Genomic DNA, 22,128 nt, shown 5'->3' on the forward strand with positions numbered 1-22,128 from the left:
TCAGTAACCTCCATTTTTAATAGAAAAAACATGCCTGTTTTCTCAGTTCCTGTTCCACCGAAAAGTGTTCAGCTGAGAAACAGCCAAGCCGCCCTCCCCTCTAATCTTTTTGGCTGATCCAAGCGTGACCCCTCTAGACTGTAAGCTTGTAATGGTCAGAGAACGTGTCTGCTGATTCTGTTGTATTGTACTCTCCTAAGCTCTTAGTACAATGTTCTGAACACTCGTTGTGGGCAGGAAATGTGTCTGTTATTGTTATATTGTACTCTCCCAAGAGCTTAGTACAGTGCTCTGCACACAGTAAGCACTCAGTAAAAACATTTGAATGAATGAATGAATGAAAGTGCTCAATAAATGCCACTGATTGATGTGAGAAAGCAACAATCTGGGAGGTTTCAGTAAGTGGAGAAGCAGTATGGCCTAGGGATAAAGCATGGGCCTGGGAGTCAGAAGGTCATGGGTTCTAAACCCGGCTCCACTTTGCTGTGTGACCTTGGCAAATCACTTCACTGCTCCGTGCCTCAGTAATCTTATTTGTAAAATGGGGATTGAGACTGTGAGCCCTACGTGGGACAGGGACTGTATCCAACCCGATTTGCTTGCATTCACCCCAGTGCTTAGACCAGTGCCTGTCACATAATAAGCACTTAACAAATACCATAACTATTATTAGTAGAGGTGAAGTTCCAGTTGTCCATGACAGCATAATACTTGCTCATCAATCATGCAATGATATTTACTAAGCACTTACTATGTGCAGAGCACTTTACTAAGTGCTTTGGAAAATACAACAGAGATGATAGACCGTTCCTTGCCCTGGAAGTGCTTATGTTCTTGGGCAGAGACTGAAATTAAAATAGATTATGGATAGGGGAAACAGTAGGATACTTATGTAAGTGCTATGAGGCTGGGGTGAGTATCAAAGTGCTTAAGGGATACACAGCCAAGTTTATCATCAACACAGAGAAGAGGTAGGACAGTGGAAATGAAGAGCTAAGTCTGGAAGGTCTCTTGGAGGAGGTGTAATTTTAAGAAAGAAGCTTATAGACTGGAAATTGATCATGTGTTAATGTTTACAGAGAAAAGAAAATCAATACTTGGTTATGGTCTAACCCTAATTGCAGTTGCTTATTAACAATGATGGTTGTAAAAAAATCATGTATAACCTTTTCTTTTTTAATAACTCAAAGTCATGGTACGGGTCAAGCAGGAACTCATTTCTTTTGGGGAAGGAAAGACATTAAAGTTGAAAGTAAAGATAACTAATCAAGTCATTGGACTTGGTTTGATGCAATATGTTCAACTCTTCCAGTTGAAAGTTTGGTTTGTGTGGGTATTAGAATCATTACTCTGCCCTTTTATTAGATGATATGCAACAGATGCAATCTTAATGCCCTTTACAGGAATGGTAACATCAAATAATTTGGATTGTGGGAGCAGGAGATTCTCTATATGAGGTTTTTTTTCTGTTGTTTTGTTTGAAGTTAAACACTTACTTTGGTGTCAACCACAGGCTGGGGTATATATAACTGAATCAGGTAGGTCTGAGTCCCTGGCCCACATGAAGTTCAACTGTCTAAGTAGGAAAGAGAATAGGTATTGAATCCTCATTTTACAATTGAGAAACTGAGGTACAGATAAGTTAAATGAATTGTCCTCATAGCAGGAACCAGATTAGAGCCCAGTTTAAATAAATATGTGTTAGTGACACAATTTTTCCTTCAATCCTACTCTAAATCTGTAAGTATTTTAAAATGCATTAATTTCAGACAGCTTTCAGGTATCTTGATTTTTACTTATGAATGGTATTATTCAATTGCCCTTCCACTTTGCTATTGAAAACAGTTATCAGTAGATAAGAATGTAGAGCTTGATTTACATTTAACCCAAGTACATCTATAACAGTGAGCTTTATTTGGGCAAATTAGTCAGTGTGAATGCACTGACACTCAAAGATCTAACTTGCCAATCATTGAGTGAATGGATGAATTAATACAATGGGTTATGACAATGAAGATTCCCCCAAACTATCCAAATCCTTGAATTAATGTCTTAACCCTAACCTGAATAAAAATTAAAAACTGGAAATTTAATTAAGATTCCTATTGCGGACTGAATTAAAAATATGAGAACACAAACAAAGCAAGCTACCTCTTATTTCATAGTTTAGAAGTAGGGTTCCTTTTTAAAAATGAAAATTGACACATCTAGGAATCAAAAACTATATGCTCACCTTGTAAAGTGTGAATTTTGCAAATTATATGTAGTCATATCATATGTATATATATATGTTGACTTTTATTGGAAGCACTGATCAATCGTATGGTTTAGAGGGCAATAACATTAACTTATTTCCTTCCAAAATAATGTATTTTCACTTTTCTCAAATCTTATTTTGATATGAGATTAAATCTGGAATAATAATCTTTTGCAGTCAGTAATAGTCTTGTGTTATTGTTTTCAAAGTTTTGAAGGTTTTATGGGGATTGGTTTGACACTAATGTCAAATATCCTTTTTGGGAGAGAAAATTTTGGTTCAAAAAACGAATCCTTATCTCCAGCCTGGCTACAGCGTGCCCTTCAAAAGACTGAGAGTAGGGGAAACATAGTAACCTTAATCCAAGGCTTTTTATAAATTATAAATTTTTGCAGTTACTGCTGGGGAAGGAAAGGACTAATATACAGATGCTCCTGATGAGGCAGATCTCTGTTTCTGGGGACCCAGCTCCTCGAGATAATGGCAGGAAAGAGCTGAGGATGCCTTTGGACAATACCAAGAAAGACTTGCTGGTGCCAACGGGAAATTAATGAGGGATCTCAACAAGATTTGGTGGAACTGAGCACCTGAGAGCTGCCCCGTACCCACTTCATAGTAACTCTTTATGTGCAATGGCAAAGGATGATGATCTCAATAGAGTAAGAGACTCATTTGAATGGTCATGCCAAATGTAGGCAACACACAAGTGCATGCTGAGCCAGTACAGTACACTGCATGGCCAGAGACGGACGTGACCAAGATAGCCCTGCCCTCTGAAGACATGTGGGGATATAATGGGAGTCCAAGTTTGGCACAGCATGTTCTGGGGTTTTGTTGCCGAGATCTTGGGTTTCTTGGTGTTCGAATCTGTCGGCAGAGAAGGGTGTTCTGCTGGGGAAAGAGGTCTGCTCGGGACTCAGGCAATAACTCAGCTCTTGTTCACCTAATGGGCCTCATTTGCCGTCAGATAATTTGGAGCTGCTCTGAGCCAGTGACTGACCTCAACTAGCATCACTTGTGGATGGGGATCTAAGGGAAGAGCTGTTGGGATTGTGGCTAATAGCTGCCATTTCAATAATGATGAATCAGAAGCAGAAACTGATGACTTTTGACAATATACCCTGAATGGTCTCATTCAGCAACTAGAACACTACATTTGACAAAGGCAAATTGCACATGTAGGCAACTAAATTGGATGGCTTTGAGTATTGGTACTATGCTGCCGATTCATGCATGGTTCATCCATTGGCCTTTTAGTGCTCTGCCCAATATGCTGGCAATTTCAATCTATCGGATAGCTGGATATATCAAAAAATATTATCATTCTTCTTTCTCAAGCTTTCCAGCCAGTGAATCAAATACTGTTATTATTAATGTATTTAAGTGATTGCTATGCATCAATTACTGGGGTAGATACAAGTTAATCAGGTTAGACACAGTCCTTGTCCCACATGGAGCTCCCAGTCTAAGAAGGAGGGAGAACAAGTATTGAATCCCATTTTACAGTTGAAGAAACTGAGGCACAGAGAAGTTAAGCAACTTTCTAAAGGTCACACAGCAAGCCACTGGTAGCGCTGGGATTAGAACTCAGGTCTTCTTGCTCCCAGGCCTGTGTCTTTCCACTAGGCCAATGCTACTTCTCAAATAGTCCATTCAAACTGCATGAATATGAAGTTTGAATTATTTACATGAGATTTGCAATTCTATCTTGAATTACTGAACTGCTGATGTCACAAGCAATCGTTAATGACTAGGGCTTGCTGACTGAAACCTCGTACTATCTCTGCGGTAACCATTCCATCCATGGCATGCAGCAAATTCGGCTTAGAGATTTGTTTATTCACTTGTGATGGTCTGAATCATCTTTGCAAAAATGATGGATCTGACTTTTAGCGTGGTCTTCCTTTTTTAACCTAATGGAAATCTGTTTTTAATCTAAGCAAGTACAGTAACTTGCATGAGATGCCATCTAGATGCTTGCAGAAACAGTTTAGAGAAAAGTAAATGAATTATGTTTATTTTTGTTTTAATTTTACTACCCACATAAATTGAAATTGCAGTTCCCTTTTCACTGGGTGAAAAGGATACAAATTAAATATCGGCATTTATCATTTAACTGCCTTCTCAACTGTTAGAACACTGAGAGGAGAAAGCAACTTGGAAACAAAGGTTGAGGAACAGAATTGTATCTGAGTCTTTGAGTCCTTAGTGTCCCAGCGATTGCTCATTGTGCTTATGGAGCTTCGTGGATATAGGGTGTTTGGGGCAAAAATTATTTTTCAAATGGAAAATTTTTCTGGTGACCATAATCGCCACTCCACTACCTCCTCAAAAATTTCCAACAACTCCTCATTGCTTGAGAAAAACAAAAATGCCTAACCATAATCTCCAAGGCTCTCGGTTTCTACTTAACTACCTGCTGTCCTTCCCCACTGCTTGAAATAACTTTCGCCCTCAGCTTTCCCATAAAATGTCCCAACTCAAAAGTTCTTCTAAAAAATATCTTCTTCTGGAAGCATTCTCAACTTAAGTCCCTCTCCTTTCCAACTGTGCTAGCCCATTAGCCACCTCAGGACTCCTGCAATTCTATTATTGATTGATTTATTCACTTGTGTTTATCATTTGTCTCAATTCTCTCATTCTTTTACCGAATATTTACTTGGGATTTTGTGTCTGCAATTAGATTCCAAGTGTCTTGAGGGCAGGCACTACGTTTTTTACATGTACTCTCTGGAGCACTCTACAGATCTGTAAAATGGGGATTAGACTGTAAGCCCCACATGGGACAACCTGATGACCTTGTATTTACCCCAGTGCTTAGAAGAGTCTTTGGCACATATTAAGCACTTAATAAATACCATCATTATTATTATCAATCAATCAATGGAATTCATTGAGCATTTACTGTGTGCAGAGCACTCTACTAACCATTTGGGAGAGAACAATAGAATAGAGTTGGCAGATACATTCCCTGTCCACAATGATCTTAATCTAGAGGGAGATATAAATAAATAATTTAAAATGTATAATTTATAGATATGAACATAAGTGCTGTGGGGCTGAAGGTGGAGCGAATAATAAATGCCCAAAGGTCACAGATCCAAGTGCATGGACGACGTAGAAGGGAGTGACAGAGCAAAGGGCGGATTTCAATCCTCCAACCTTTTCAGTGGGTTCTGAGGTGTGTGGAGGCTGAGGTGTGAGGCCCATGGTCTACCAGTAAGCGAAGCTCATTGTTGGTTATTCTAAGCGCCTGCAACCTCTTTCTGCCTATGGCACATCTTCTTTGCTACAGCAATATGCTTGTCCTCAAAGAACTGAAAAACTGAATGAGGCACTGGATGCCAGGAGGAATAGGCCCAGGTCATGACCTTCCAAGTGCTGATATCGATGGAGCACATCCTGAGGGTGGGCTGAAGTACACCTTTTTACACTTTTTCTGGCCACCTCTAGAGCATGTTGCAGTGCTAAGCACTTCATAGAAGATTGTCTTACTAGTGGCATGTGTTAAGCATCTACTAAGTGCCAAATATTATAGTAAAGGCCAGGGTAGATACAAGATGATCAAGTCAAACACAGCCTGGGGAATTCTTTCATTGTTGGCTTGTTGCCACCTATTTTATTTAGAAAATGGACACTATCAGGCATGATCTCCCTAAAATCATCTTTGCCCCTCCCCAGTTTCTCCCTCTCCAGCCCCTTCTTCAACTCTCCCATCTTTCCCAGCACATCTCTAAATATCTCCTACTTTCTCTCAAATTCCAATCCCTCAACCTGCACCTTCCAACCCATTCCTTCACACCTTATCAAAACACTTTCCCCCTTTCTTCCTTCCCTAACAGCCATCTTCAACTGTTCGCTCTCCAATGGCTCCTTGGCCAGTGCTTTCACACATGCCCATGTCTCTCCATTCCAAAAAAGAAACCCTCCCTTGACCCCATGGTTCCCTCCAGTTATTGCCCCGTCTCCTCCTATCATTCATTCCTCTCCAAACTCCTTGAGCAAGTTGTCTACACCCACTGTCTCACATTCCTTACCTTTAATTCTCTCCTTGAACCCCTTCAATCTGGCTTCGGTCCCCTTCACTCCACAGAAACTGTCCTCTCAAAGGTCACAAATGATCTACTTCTTGCCAAATCCAATGGCCTCTTCTCCATTCTAATCCTCCTTGACTGTTCGGCTGCCTTTGACACAGTCGATCAGCCCTTTCTCCTGAAAACACTATCCAATCTCGGCTTCACTGACACTGTCCTCTCTTGGTTCTCCTCTTAACTCCTCTTTCGTGGGCTCCTCCTCTGCCTTCCATCCCCTATCTGTGGTTATCCCTCGAGGTTCAGTTCTGGGTCCCCTTCTATTCTCCAACTACATCCACTCTCTTGGAGAACTCATTCACTCCCATGGCTTCAGCTACCATCTCTAAGCAGATGTTACCCAAATCTACATCTCTAGACCTGATCTCTCTCCTTCTCTGCAGTCTCACATTTCCTCCTGCCTTCTATTCCTCCACCCTTCTTCTATTCCTCCACCCTTCTCTTCTACCTGTTGTTGTTTGCTCTTTTGGGTGCAAATTCCGGGGCAGAGTGGGCTCTTACTTCTTGCTCCCCTTCCCACTCTCTTTTACTTTCACCACCACCTCTCCCCTCCCCTACTGTGAGCCCCATGTGGGACAACCTAATTCCCCTGTGTCTACCCCAGTGCTTAGAACAGTGTTCGGCACACAGTAAGCACTTAACAAATACCAACATTATTATTCAAGACATCTCCATTTGGACGTCCTTCCATCACCTCAGTTTTACATGTCCAAAATGGAACTCCACCCTAACCTTGTCCTCTCCGATTTTCCCACCATCCTCCCCGTTTCACAAGCTCGTAAACTTGGCATTATCCTTGACTCCTCTCACTCATTCAACACCTATTTTCAATCCATCAATCATCCTGTCGGTTCCACCTTCACAATATAGCTAAAATCCACCCTTCTCTCTCCATCCAAACTGCTACCACATTACCTATCACTTCATTTATCCTATCCCGTCTTGATTACTTTATCAACCTCCTTGCTGACCTCCCAGCCTCCTGTCTCTCCCCACTCCAGTCCATATTTCACTCTGCTGCCCGGATCATTTTTTCTACAAAAACATTCAGGACATATCACCCTGCTCCTCAAAAAACTCCAGTGGTTGCCCATCCACCACCACATCAAACAAAAATGCCTCACCATTGCCTCTAAAACAGTCAATCACTTTCCCCCTTCCTACCTCACCTTGCTACTCTCTTATTCCAACCCATCCCGCATACTTTGCTCCTCTAGTGCTAACCTTCTCACTGTACCTCAAACTCATCTATCTCAATGACTACCCCTAGCCCATGACCTGCCTTGGCCTGGAACACCGTCCCTCTTCAAATCTGACAGACACTTACTCTCCCCCTATTCAAAGTCTTATTGATGACACATCTCCTCCAAGAGGCCTTCTTTGACTAAGCCCTCCTTTCCTCTTCTCCCACTCCCTTCTTCTCCCACTCTGCATCACCCTGACTTGCTCCTTTTATTCATCTCCCCTCCCAGCCCCATAGCACTTATGTACATATCTGTAATTTATTTATTTATTTATACTAATGTCTGTCTCCTCCTCTAGACTGTTAAACTCAATGTGGGCAGGGAATGTGTCCATTTATTTTTATATTGTACTCTCCCAAGACCTTAGTAAAGCACTCTGCACACATTAGCGCTCAATAAATTCCACTGAATGAATGAATGAATTGCCTTTATCTATCACCACTGCAGCTGAGCTCTGCTTCTAAGTGCCAACTTTTCATTCTAAGCTCTTGAATAAACAGGTTATTGGGATTTTAGGGGGAAGCAGTGTGTCCTAATAGAAAGTCAATCAATCATATCTATTGAGCACTTATTGTGTGCATCTCACTGAACTAAGTACTTGGGAGAGTACAATATAACAATATAACAGACACATTCTCTGCCCACAATGAGCTTACAGTCTAGAGAGGGAGACAATATAAAGTTACATATATGTATACAAGTGCTGTAGGGCTGGGAGGGGAGATGAATAATGGGAGCAAGTCAGGGTGACACAGAAGGGAGTGAGAAAAGAGGAAAGGAGGGCTTAGTCAGGGAAGGCCTCTTGTAGGAGATGGGCCCTCAACAAGGCTTTGAAGATGGCAAGAGTAACTGTCTGCCAGATATGTAGAGGGAGGGTGTTCCAGGCTATTGGCAGGATATGGGCAAGAGGTTGACAGTGAGATAGATGAGATCGAGGTACAGTAAGCAGGTTAACACTAGAGGAGTGTGGGCTGGTAGGAGAGTAGTGAGGTGAGGTCGGAGGGGGCAAGGTGATTGCTTTAAAGTCGATGGTGAGGAGTTTCTGTTTGATGTGGAGGTGGATGGGCAACCGCTGGAGGTTCTTGAGGAGTGGGAAAACATGCTCTGAATGTTTTTGCAGAAAAATGATCCAAGCAGCAGAGTAAAGTATGGACTGGAGTGGGGAGAGACAGGAAGTGGGAGGTCAGCAAGGAGGCTGACACAGAAATCAAGGTGGGATAGGACACGGGCTTAGAAAGATCAAAGGCTGGGAGCCAGATGACCTGGGTTCTACTCCTGGATCTGCCAGTTGCTTATTCCGTGTCCTTAAGAAAATCATTTAACTTATCTGTGCCTCAATTTCCTCATCTGTAAACTGGGGATTCAATACCTGCTCTCCCTACTACTTGGACTGTGAGCCCCTTGTTCATTCATTCATGCAATAGTATTTATTGAGCGCTTACTATGTGCAGAGGCCTGTACTAAGCGCTTGTAATATACAATTCAGCCACAGATAGAGGCAATCCCTGCCCAATGAGGGGTGTGGGACAGGGACTGTGTCCAACCTGATTAACTTATATCTATCGCAGCGTTTAGAACAGAGCTTGACACACAGCAAGGGGTTGATGTGTACAACAGTAATAATAATGAATGTTGGGAGGGACAGGCTTTCAATTTTGGCATCTTTTGAGCCCCGATAAGAAATCACCAGGTCTTGTCAGAGGCTTGGAATGAGCAAGTCTGTACAATCACATCACTCTGGCTACTCTAGCTTAGCTTCTCCATGCCCCTGTGGAGTATAGGCCCCTGGCTTCGATTATCGTCACCTCGAAGCCTGCAATCTCATAATGTTGCAGAGACTCCGGATCCAGGATGGGTCATTTTATTCCAGGATGCCATTTTATTCCAGTTACTCGCCTCAGACAGTGTATATGCTGTTTAATATGGTGTTGGTGTGATGTCTTGCCTCACAGCCATACAACAATGTTGTTGTATTAACCACTTGATATTCATTACACTCTCCACCCCACAGCCCTTAGGTACATATTTGTAATTCATTTATTTATATTAATGCCCCCTAGTCCCCCTCTAGACATGTCTACCAACTCTCTTGCATTGGACTCTCCCAAGTGTTTAATATAGTGCTCTGCATAAAGTAAGAGCTCAATAAATGCCATTAATTGATGGACTGTCATGACAACAGCATGGTAGATGCCAATCTTTGGAGGCTGACTAAAGTTTCTTCCCAGAGCTGATCTTCCAGCTTTCTATATGCTGGGCTAGTCATGAGACATCTTGAGATGTCATCAATGAGCATTTTGCAAAAGTACATTGCACAAGTAGCAGAAATTTTTGATGGGTTTAAGCTGCACTATACTCATGGTATACAAAACAATGAGACCACTGATGGCTACACAGGAGCAAAAACTGTAGTATTGGATTTCCGCTTTTCACTTATAAGTAGTACAGAAAGCATAAATATGATGTGCTTCTTGAGGGTCAGGCTAATTTCTTCAGTCTCAAAAGGCTGCAAGATATTATGCTTGAAGTTTATAAACTCAAGTTGCCTGGAAAAGGATGGATATGGAATTGTATAGTTCACCAAATACCATAACACGGAGGCTGGGGGTGGGGGTGGGGAGGGAGACACAAACCATTGGAACTTGAGCGGGGTTGTCATAGTAATAACAACAGTATTTACTAAGGGGGCACTAAGGGCTTAGGAAAATACACCAAATCCAAAAACAAGTTTCATGCCCCTAGGAAGCTTTCAATCTGAGGGATGACATACATAAAAATCACTTCAAAAATAATAATCAGGATAAATAGCTGATTATATAATTGATTATACATAAATACACAAGTACTAAGGATATAAATAAGCACCTTGTTCAGTGCTCTGCTCACAGAAAGCGCTCAATAAATACCATTGACTGATTAATTGGTTGAACTAAATACAAAAGTGTATTTGTATTATACAAATACAAAGGTATACAAATACAAATACAAAGGTAGCTGTTGGGTTGTTATGTTCTCAGAGGTTGGGAGCTTCACAGCAAATGATAATGCAAGAGTTCTGAGGATGGGTATAGATAAGGGCTAGAGTTGGCTGATGGGCTTACACAGCATAGAGTGCTGGGAGACGAATGGGGAAAGGCCTGATGGAAGAGATGAGAGCTTTTAATGTGGGGAGAGTTGTGATTTGGAAAGTGGGGAACAGCAAGGGAACAGTGTGAGAGAGGGGAGGGAGGTTGGAGAGTCACAAACAAGGGACAACTAGATCTTGGGCTCAGAAGGAGTGAAGAGACTGAGTTGTGGCAACAGTGGGTGAAGAGAGCAGGTAGGTCACCTGGGATGAGTCACTGGGGAGCCTTGAAAGAGATTGTGAAGTAGTCTTTGTTTGAAGCCTGAGGGGAGCTCCATTGAGAAGAGAGATGTGGGTCCTGTGGAGAGGAACCAGGTGCCTACTTCACCACTGTTTCATCAGGGTGGAAACTGGTGCTCCACAGTGGCAGCGTGGCTGCTGTTGCAAATGACATCACATTGCATGCATGTGAAGTGGGGCATGATGTCAGGTGGAACATGGAGTTGAAGGAAAGGCAGAACCAATGTGGCCTCACCTCAGGGAGGCCGGTTGTCTGAACCTGATCCAGCCCACCATCTTGTACCACACCCCAAAATTTCTCTGTGTACTGCCTCTTCACTTCTGCCCCAACTTCTCCCTTTCTATATTATTTTCCTTTATCAGATGATTTCCTTCCTCCTTTTTCCTCTTTGTCTCTTGTTTCTTCATTTTCCTCTTTTCCCGTCTAGACTGTAAGCACCTTGTGGTCAGGGAATGTGTTCTACCTACTCTTATACTGTACTCTCCAAAATGTATACTGTTTGCTCAGCACACAGAAAGCACTCTAGAAATACCACTGATTGATTCTCCTTCTATCTTCTTTTCTCCATTCTACTTTTTCTCCAGTGTGCCTGAACCCCTTTTTCCTCCATGCTACTTCCTGTTTCAAAGATTGTGAGCCCCTCGAGGGTCAGGGTCCATGTCTAATTCTCAGTGTGTACACTTTCCCAATGTTTAGTCCAGTGCTCCCTGTACTTAACACATACTATTACATCCTCTACAGTTTCTAGGTGGTTTCTTCTTTTGAAGTCATAACACTGGTCATTCTCTGCTGATGGGGAAATAGGGAAGGGGACAGGATCAGGAAGACAGGGTTGAACATGTCCTCGGTGCTTAACTGGAAGAAATGATTAGATCTGAGTGAGATAGATGGGTTCATACTGGCTAGCATCAGGTTAAGCCCCCAGTTCCAAGGCTCGTATGCTACCTCATACACACCCTTGAGCTCACAAAGCCAGAATTTTCTTGGAAATCACCACCACCAGTTTCAGAAATGTTATGCCACAGCTACTGTGTTTGTTAACAATTATTCTAAAAAAGAAAATCTGAAATTTCAATTTAGATAGAAAAATCACACCATTTGGTGCCTCAAAGCCTGGTGGTATTTCCATATTTCCACACAATGTTATCCGAGGAGAAATAATGTACTGTGCAGATAATATAATGGAGAATATGGAATTTCTCCCTTTAAAATATGGCTTACCTCTGGATAAAGACTGAAGCGTTTCAAAGAATTGATTACAAGAGGATATTCAGTTACTTCATCATGTATAATCATCCAGATTCCATCAAAAAATGAAGGTGCTTCCACTAGAGTCTTGAAGAAAGAGTAATAAAATCCCTGTAGAATAAAAATACAGCAATCTAATGAATCCAAAACAGAGTAATTTCTATTTTTCTGTTTCTTTCACCCATATCAAGCATCTTAAAAATTATCATCAATAGTCCAGCTTTGGTTAATTCTACATGTTTCTACTTATTAACTTATTACTTTCTTTCTGGGACTCAGTAATCTAAGTATTTAGCGAGCTCTTCGATCTTGCCTCAAAAACAGAATGAAATATGCAGAAAAAAACCCTTCAAAATGTTTTTTCAAACGTTACTGAGTGGCAGGGTTTGTGGGACAAAGAGAGGGAAGGGGTCAAGGAAGCTGGAAAAAGTATGGCCTCGTAAATAAAGAACAGGCCAGAGAGTCAAAAGAACCTGGGTTCTAATCCCGGCTCTGCCACTTGTCTTCTGTGTGACCTTGGGCAAGTCATTCCATTTCTCTGTGCCTCAGTTACCTCATCTATAAAATGGGGATTATGACTGTGTGTCCATGTGGGATGTGGACTGTATCCAGCCTGATTATCTTGTGTCTACCCCAGCACTGCATTCAGTGCCTGGCACATAGTAAGCACTCACCAAATATCATTTTTAAAAAAGTCAACAGAGACGTTCTAGACAACAGATAGTCCTTCCCTAAACGTAAGGACAGAAATCCAACCAGTCAATCATTCGTAGATATGGAGCGCTTACCATGTGTAAAGCACCATCCTAAGCACTTGGAAGAGTAGGACAGTTTTGGTAGATGACAGGTTTCCTGCCCTAAAGGAGTTTTACCATCTAGAGAAGGAAAACAGTCCAGGAAGGTAACCAGTTCTTCGACTGTTTTCCTGTTCCTGTCAGAGGCAGATTAATGAGCTGAATACACTTGTAATAGCCCTACCGAAGTTCTTATTCATTCATTCATTCATTCATTCAATCAATCAATCAATCAATCATATTTATGGAGTGTTTACTGTGTGCAGAGCACTGTACTCAGCGCTGGGAAAGTACAGTACAGCAATAAGAGGAGACAATCCCTGCCCACAATGGGCTCACAGTCTAGAGGGGGGAAGACAGACAAGTAAAGAGGGATCAATATAAATACATAGAATTATAGATATATACATAAATACCTAAGTGCAGTGGGGCAGGGAGAAGGGGGGAAGAGCAAAGGGAGAGAGTCGGGGTGATGTGGAAAGGAGGGGGAGCTGAGGAAAAGCAGGCTTTAGTCTTGGGAAGGTCTTTTGGAGGAGGTGTGCCTTCAGTAGGGTTTGAAGGGGGGATTTGAGGAGGGAGGGCATTCCAGGCCAGAGGTAGGGCATGGGTCAGGGGTCAGCAGCGAGATCGAGGCACAGTGAGAAGGTTAGTACCAGAGGAACCGAGTGTGCGGGCTGGGACGTAGAGGAGAGAAGGGAGATGAGGTAGGAGGGGGCAAGGTGACGGAGGGCTTTAAAGCCAACAGTGAGGAGTTTTTGTTTGATATAGAGGTAGATAGGCAACCACTGGAGATTTTTGAGGAGGGGGGTGTCATGCCCTGAACGTTTCTGTGGAAAGATAATCTGGGCAGCGGAGTGAAATATGGACTAGAGTGGTGAGGGGCAGGAGATTGGGAGGTCAGAAAGGAGGCTGATGCAATAATCCAATCGGGATAGGATGAGTGATTGTACTAACATGGTAGCGGTTTGGATGGAGAGGAAAGGGAGGATCTAGGTGATATTGTGAAGGTGAGAGCGACAGGATTTGGTGATGGATTGGCTATGTGAGTTGAATTAGAGAGCAGAGCCAAGGATGACACCAAGGTTATGGGCTTGTGAGATGGGAAAGACGGTTGTGCCATCTACAGTCACGGGAAAGGTTGGGAGAGGACAGGGTTTGGGAGGGAAGATAAGGAGCTCTGTCTTGTACATGTTGAGTTTGAGGTGGTGGGAGGACATCCAAGTAGAGATATCCTGAAGGCAGTAGGAGATGTGAGCCTTAGAGGGAGGGAGAATAGGGGAGGAGATGTAGATTTGGGTATCATCCACATAGACATGGTAGTTGAATCTGAGGGAGCGAAGGAGTTCTCCATTTAGATGGAGAATACAAGGGAACCAAGAACTGAACCTTGAGGGACTCCTACAGTTAGGGGAGGGGAGGGAGAGTAGGAGCCCGCGAAGGAGACCAAGAATGAACGGCCAGAGAGATAGAGGAAAACCAGGAGAGGATGAAGTCAGTGAAGCCAAGGTTGGATAACATGCTGAGGAGAGGAGATGGTCCGCAGTGTCAAAGGCAGCTGAGACGTCAAGGAGGAATAGGATGGAGTAGGGGCCGTTGGATTTGGCAAAAAGGAGATCACTGTGTTGTGTTCTTATGTTCTTTATGTTCTTATCATTATGTTCTTATAATATCAAATTACTTCTAATTCATAGTTCATCTCTTTATAAACTTATACAGATTTAATTATTTCGAAGAAACTAACCATTTGAGTGCGGAAACTCATCTCCCTTTCCACCGTGGAGAGGTGAGAAAAGTGACAGTCATTTTCAAAAAGTGTTGCTATATGATTCCTGAAAATATGAAAGAAGCAAAATATTTAAAAAAAGGACATTATAAAATCAGTACTGAAATGACCTGGTACTCAGTCACTTTTTTTTAAATGAAATTAGATTAGAACTTCACAGTAGCCGTCAATATACTTGTTGAATTCCAGATGAATTTCTACTCTAGCATACATGGACTTCAGAATGATCTAAAGTAAAATTTATTCAAGTTAAACTGCAAAAATATATCAAAGATTGAATTATTTGGGATTAAGGCACATCCCAAGCATAATGAGAATAAATGGTGAGCATAATGAGAATAAATGACATATTAATAATAATAATAATGATGATGTATTTGTTCAGTGTCACTACGTGCCAAGCACTGTTCTAAGCACTGGGGTGGATAGAGGGTAATGAGGTTGTCTCACTTGGGGCTCACACTTTTAATCCCCATTTTACAGATGAGGGAACTGAGGCACAGAGAAGTTAAGTGACTTGCCTAAGGTCACATAGCAGACAAGTGGCAGAGATGGGATTAGAACCCATGTCCTCTGATTCTGAAGCCCGGGCTCTTTCCATTAAGCCACACTGCTTCTCTGACATAACTAGAACAAAGCAAAATGATCATATTCCAGTACCACAAATCTAAGGATTAAATTTCAAATGTTTTTGTGAAAGAGGATTGTACTGGCCAGAAAATTATAATTAATGCAATTGGGCTAATCCAAAACAAGAGCACAAAGACTATAAAGACCATACTTATTTTTAGAAATGAATTTATCAACATTTAAAAAAATAAAAATGACATTTATAATAAAGAATCTGTTTGGGAATTATCACCTAGGATGACATATTCGTGAAACACGGCTATGGGAAAAGAGGGAGAGAAAGAGAGAAAAAGCGTTCCCTTTCTGGGTTGAAAGATGAAAATATTGATGGTGAGAATTTTATCTCAGTGGGGATGGCTGTTAACACTGAAGAAATCTTATTCTTTCCATATCATGTATATGTAAAGACTGTACATGGAATGGGACTTCAGTGAAAAATTGAAGTCTTGCAGCCATACAGAAGATCAAATAGTGCTAAAATTGCCAGCAGTTTGGTCAGAAGTTTAGATGCCACGACATTCTGTTTGTCGATCTCCTAATGGCCCCATTAGCCTTCTTGCTTGGATTTTCTACTTCTTTGTTTACACTTGTATCACCAACATTAAATGGGCTTAGAATGGATCATGCAAAACCCCTGAAATTCTGACACAGATCAATATTTCATCTTAGGATCTTGAGACATTTTCAGGGTAGCCAAACCTTCTTAGATCAGCCAGAAGCTAGATCTGCTGGTGCTGTCAAAGAATCACTATTGCTACATTCATCTAAATGTGGGGCCACTCCAAACCCTCACGAGTCATTGCAGAGAGTCTAAGATTGAATGCAGGAGGTGAAGGGGGAGGGATTCATTAATATTTGCTTAGAGAGGCCAATTTTATTTCCAAGAAATAATCTTTTCATAGATGGGCCTTTTACCATTTTATTCTTCCATATATATGGAGATATATACAGCAAATCATGTATTCTCTGTATTTTGCTGTATATGGGAGCAATTCCATATTTGATGTGCAGGAAATGACTCTAGGAAATTTGAAACGAAATGTATTCATTAACTTTCCATAGCAAATATATCTTACCAGTGCAAAAGTCCCCCAAAAGTAGCTGGAAGAAAAAAATAAAGCATTGTTAGAAGTTTTTCATTCATTTTTACCTCACAGATAAGTACTTCAAATGCGTACATTGGATACGACAAGCCGTGTGGCATAGTGGAAATACCTGTTCTCTGCCCTACTTAGACTGTGAGCCCCATGTGGGACAGGGACTGTGTCCAACTCATAGTAAGCATGTAAAAAATATTACAACTATTATTATTATTATTATTATCATTAGGGAGAGATATATGCTTCCACTCAAGGTGCTAATTGGAGAGAAAAGAAATGGCCCCTCCTATTATTCTTAAATGGACCATTCTATACTCAATTCTCTCTTGAGGCAAAAGGCTGTTGAGAGCCTTGGAGACAAAGGGGTGGTTGCTAGTGAAGGTGGATGAGTGGGGGCTACACACGCTAAAATGATAATGATAAAAACATCTTATCTCCTTACTCTCCATTGTGTGTACACACAATTGACATCCAAAATATTTAGTAGCCATAAAAAGTTTCCCAACAGCCTGATAAAATAGGTAAATAAAATGAAATCCCCTCCTCTCCCCCCAACTCTCTGCTCCTCCCCCTTCCCCCTTCCCCTCAGCACTGTGCTCATTTGTATATATTATTTATTACCCTATTTATTTTGTTAATGAGGTGTACCTCCCCTTGATTCTACTTACCTTGATAATGTTGTCTTGTTTTTGTTTTGTTCTGTTTTGCTCTGCTGTTTGTCTCCCCCGATTAGACTGTGAGCCCGTCATTGGGCAGGGATTGTCTCTGTTGCCGAACTGTACATTCCAAGCACTTAGTACAGTGCTCTGCACATAGTAAGCACTCAATAAATACTATTGAATGAATGAATGAAATCAGGGTTCTTCATTTCTCAATTGGCATAAATTACCTCATCTCCATAACTGAATGTTGATATGGTCTTGAATGGGGGTTTGACAGGAAAATATAGGGGAGTGATATTTCAATAGGGGCAACCCACCTGAAAAATATCTAACTAGGGTCCAGGGCAGTTTTTGATTTTGCCCATATCATTCTAAAAGTGGAGGAGCACCAAAGCATAAGGTGGCCAACTCGAATGTTCTGCAGCAAAGACTGCCAAGAAACATAACAAAAAGTAGTATAAACCAGTAAAAGCTGGCAGACTTCTGAATTGACTCTAGCAATACACACTTCTCCCTTTGTGCCCAGGCCCACCTGTTTGGGCAGATCCCAATCTGTGTGGCTGGCTTTTCCTTGGCACTCCCTCCTGTGACAAAGGGTGCAAACTCCTCCTCTCCCAAGTGAGGATGGGAGGTTGCCATGAGTCTCTAGACTCTTTCAGATACAGAGAGAAGAGAAGAACAGCATGGCCTAGTGGAGAAAGCACGGGCCTGGGAGTCAGAGGACCTGGATTCTAATCCCGTCTCTGCCAGTTGTCTGCTGTGTGACCTTGGGCAAGTCACTTCCCTTCTCGGGGCCTAGGGTACCTCATCTGTAAAATGGGGATTAAGACTGCGAGCCCCATGTGGGACATGGAACGTGTCCAACCTGATTATTTTAGAACAGTGCTTGGTACATAGTAAGTGCTTAATGAATACCATAAGAGTAATAATAAAATCTACTCCAGTGCTTTGTAGAGTGCCCAACATATAGTCAGTGCTTAACAAATACCATAAAAAAGTTAAGTTCTTGCTGAGAATAATAATAATAATAATGTTGGTATTTGTTAAGAGCTTACTACGTGCAGAGCACTGTTCTAAGCGCTGGGGTAGATAAAGGGGAATGAAGTTGTCTCACATGAGGCTCACAGTTTCCATCCCCATTTTACAGATGAGGGAATTGGGGAAGGCCCCTTGTCTGCTGTGTGACTGTGGGCAAGTCACTTCACTTCTCTGTGCCTCAGTTCCCTCATCTGTAAAATGAGGATGGAGACTGTGAGCGCCACGTTGGACAACCTGATTACCTTGTATCTCCTCCTATGCTTAGAACAGTGCTTGTCACATAGTAAGCGCTTAACAAATGCCATCATTATTACTACTACTATTTAAGCCATCCTTGCAGAATTCCACGATAGGGAAAGCTTGCATTTTAGTACCAAACCCATGTTCGACATCAAATGCAGGCCTCATTTGTTTCTTCAGACACTGCACTGTATCAAGACAGGTGCACGCTGTCAGAAGCACGTTCCCTACTTTCATAATTTCGCTGCATTATCTTATTCAAAATGGAAAAGCGTGTTATGGAAAAACTGACTACGTGCAGTAAAGCAAATGCACTGTGAACATGTGAAAATGATGATGATGATACTTTGGTTTTTGTAGAGGGCTTTTACTCCTGAATCCCTCTCCCATTATTTATCTCATTTTTGCAAATGACTCAAAGCAGGTAAGCAGATGAAAAGCAAAGACAATGCTGTGGATGAGAAAAGAGGCTGGAGATCTTTGAAACTATGGTCCAGTATCTCTCCTCAGAGCCAAAACAAAAAAATTTTCACAAGAGTCATACCAAGCTGCATTAAGAATAACGCCAAGCCAAATTTCATTATTGCAGTCACATCGCCCCCAAGAGGCCTTCCCCAATTAAGTTCCCATTCCCCCTCCTCCCTCTCCCCTCTGTCATCTAGGGACTTGGATCTGTCACCTTTGGGCATTTAATATTCTCCCTACTCTCAACCCCACAGCACCTATGCACCTATCTTTAAAGCATATATTATAAATTATTTATATTAATGTCTGTCTCCCCACTTTCCCCACGGTCAACCCCACAGCACTTACGTACACATCTTTAAATTATACATTATCGATTACTTATTTACATTAATGTCTGTCTCCCCATCTAGACTGTAAGCTTGTTATGGGCAGGGGATGTGTCTGCTAATTCTGTTGTGCTCTCCTAAGCGCTAAGGACAGTGCTCTGTATATAGTAAGTACTCAACAAATACCATTGATTTTTGATTGATGGCAACAGAAACCAAGTTGGATTTACATCGGGGCACTCGACTCTTGTCGGTAAGACAAAACCTCTGAGAAAAACTAATTTTCACGCGTTTACGCGTTAACCCAGTCCCAGTTCTTATTAAAGGGATTCTTTTGTTAACGAGGGCTTTGTGATGTGGTTTGCAGCAGTAAACTATCCTAAAGAAGAAGGGATGGGGCAGGGGAGGATAGAAAATGGAAAAATAATTAGCCTAGGGTGGTTAAAGGAGGGGCAAGGCTGATGTTCGGTACATTCCACTCTTACTAGTGAGTTGGAGGTGGAAAGGGGAAAGGGGGTTGGTGTTTTGGGTCGGAGGGGAGGTTGATATTCTGTCTTCGCTCTGACTGGGGAATAATCAACGGTTTCTGGTTCTTGATTTCTAACCGAGGTGGTAGAAAGCAACGTAATCCTTTCCTTTTAATAATTGTAGGATTTGTAAAGCACGTAGAAAACGGAAATGGCGGGGTGGAGGCCACGCCCCGGGCCGTGGCCACGCCCCTTCCCGGCCTAACACAGGCCACGCCCCTTCACGACGCAAATTCGAGGTCACGCCCCATACCCCGAGGCCACGCCCCCATGTCACAGAGGCCACGCCCCTGCAACCGAGGCCCCGTCCATGTCCAGAGAAGCCGCGTGGCTCAGTGGAAAGAGCCCGGGCTTGCGAGTCAGCGGTCACGGGTTCGCATTCCACCTCTTCCACTTGTCAGCTGTGTGACTGTGGGCAAGTCAGTTCACTTCACTGGGCCTCAGTGACCTCATCTGTAAAATGGGGATGGAGACTGTGAGCCCCACGTGGGACAACCTAATTACCTTTTATCTCCTCCTGTGCTTAGCACAGTGCTGTTCACCTAGTAAGCGCTTCACAAATACCAACATTATTATTATTATCAGTTCAGTGGAAAGAGCCCGGGCTTGCGAGTCAGCGGTCACGGGTTCGAATCCCACCTCTTTCACTTGTCAGCTGTGTGACTGGGCAAGGCAGTTCACTTCCCTGGGCCTCAGACCTCATCTGTAAAATGGGGATGGAGACTGTGAGCCCCACGTGGGACAACCTGATTACCTTGTATCTCCTCCTGTGCTTAGAACAGTGCTGTTCACATAGTAAGCGCTTAACAAATACCAACTTTATTATTATTATGATGTCCCCGATGCCCCGCCATCCCCGGGCCGTGGCGCCGGGCGGCTCACCGAGGAGTCCGGTGGTCCACATCCAGGCGCCGTGGTGGCGGCGGAGGCGCAGCTTGGCGCGCAGTGCGGCGGCCAGGCGGGCGAGCAGCAGCAGCAGCAGGGGCTGAGGCCTCCTCCGGCCCGGCGGCCCGCACGTCCCCCGCCGCCCCGGGGAGGGCGCGGCGCCCCCGGGCAGGACCGGCCGCTGCTCCGGGGGCTCGGCCCTCTTGCCCGGCGACAGCTCGGGCTCCCCGGTGCCGGCCGCCCGGCGGGGCCGCTGGACGGAGCGAGGACCAGCCGCCGCCCCGGCCCCGGCCCCGGCCCCGGCCCCGGCCCCGGCCCCGGCCCCGGCCCCGGCCCCGGCCCCGGCCCCGGCCCCCGGCCCCGGCCCCGGCCCCGGCCCCGGCCAGCTTGGACTTGTTCCTCGTCTGCATCGCCTCCGGGCCGCGCTCTGCCCGCTCGCCCCTGCCCGCTCCGCTAAGCGTTGTGCGGCTCCGCGCCCCCGCTAGTTACCTAGGCAACCGCCCGACCTCAACGGCCGCCCGCCTCGCGCGCCCCCAGACCCCAGCCCGCCTCCTCTAGCGGAGAGCACTGCACTAAGCGCTCGGGAGACGACAGTGGAACAGGCACATTCCCTGCCCGCACGAGCACAGAGTCGACCGGGGCCGACAGATGTGTCGGCGATGAATTCACATCTCACCCATTCAGTCGTCGTCCTGGAGCTCTCTCTGGGTGCCGAGCACCGTACTGAGCGCTTGGGAGACTGTCCCGCGGTATGGCGTAGTGGACAGGGCAAGGGCCGGGGAGGCAGAAGGGTATGGGCTCGCGTCCCGCCTCTGCCACCTTTCTAATAATAATAATGTTGGTATTTGTTAAGCTATTACTATGTGCAGAGCACTGTTCCAAGCGCTGGGGGAGATATAGGGTAATCAGGTTCTCCCACGTGAGGCTCGGCTCACAGTCTTCATCCCCGTTTTACAGATGAGGTCACTGAGGCACAGAGAAGTTAAACGATTTGCCCACAGTCACACAGCTGACAAGTGTCAGAGCCAGGATTCGAACCCATGACCTCTGACTCCCAAGCCCGGGGTCTTTCCACTGGGCCACACTGGAGACAGGGGCTATGTCCAACCAATTTGCTTGTATCCACCCTAGCACTTAGTACAGTGTCTGGCACATAGTAAGCACTTAACAATACCACTCATTATTACAGTATAACAGGCACATTCCCTGTCCACAATGAGCTTACAGTTTAGAGGGGAAGGTGGACATTACTGTGAATAATTAATCCATATTTCACTCAATCGTATATTGAGCTCTTTCTGTGTGCAGAGTACTGTATCAATATAACAATAAAACAGACACATTCCCTGTCCACAATGAGCTTACAGTCGAGAGGGGGAGATGGACATGTGAGCTCCTTGTGAGCAAGGAATGTCACTGTTTATTGTTGTATTGTACTTTCCCAAGCACTTAGTACAGTGCTCTGCACAC

At 43.7% G+C, this 22,128-nt stretch overlaps 1 protein-coding gene across 5 annotated transcripts in view; it reads right to left on the bottom strand.

Moving 5' to 3' along the window:
• The window catches only part of LOC103164823 (probable C-mannosyltransferase DPY19L1), a 121,636-nt gene extending 100,713 nt beyond the window's left edge, over window positions 1-20,923 (bottom strand). For 4 of the 5 annotated variants that reach the window (XM_029048665.2, XM_029048667.2, XM_029048668.2 and 1 more), the window contains exons 1-4: window positions 20,656-20,923; window positions 16,489-16,513; window positions 14,741-14,828; window positions 12,179-12,316 (exon numbers count right to left, since the gene is read on the bottom strand). In XM_029048665.2, coding sequence (XP_028904498.1) covers window positions 12,179-12,316; window positions 14,741-14,828; window positions 16,489-16,513; window positions 20,656-20,677 — 273 coding nt within the window. In that variant the 5' untranslated portion in view covers window positions 20,678-20,923. The remainder of the gene's footprint in view (window positions 1-12,178; window positions 12,317-14,740; window positions 14,829-16,488; window positions 16,514-20,655) is intronic. The other variant, XM_029048666.2, reaches the window with a different exon arrangement.
• Between the last annotated feature and the right edge of the window lie 1,205 nt (window positions 20,924-22,128).

The sequence above is a fragment of the Ornithorhynchus anatinus genome, chromosome 21 (assembly GCF_004115215.2).
Source record: "Ornithorhynchus anatinus isolate Pmale09 chromosome 21, mOrnAna1.pri.v4, whole genome shotgun sequence".
Lineage (NCBI taxonomy): Eukaryota > Metazoa > Chordata > Mammalia > Monotremata > Ornithorhynchidae > Ornithorhynchus > Ornithorhynchus anatinus.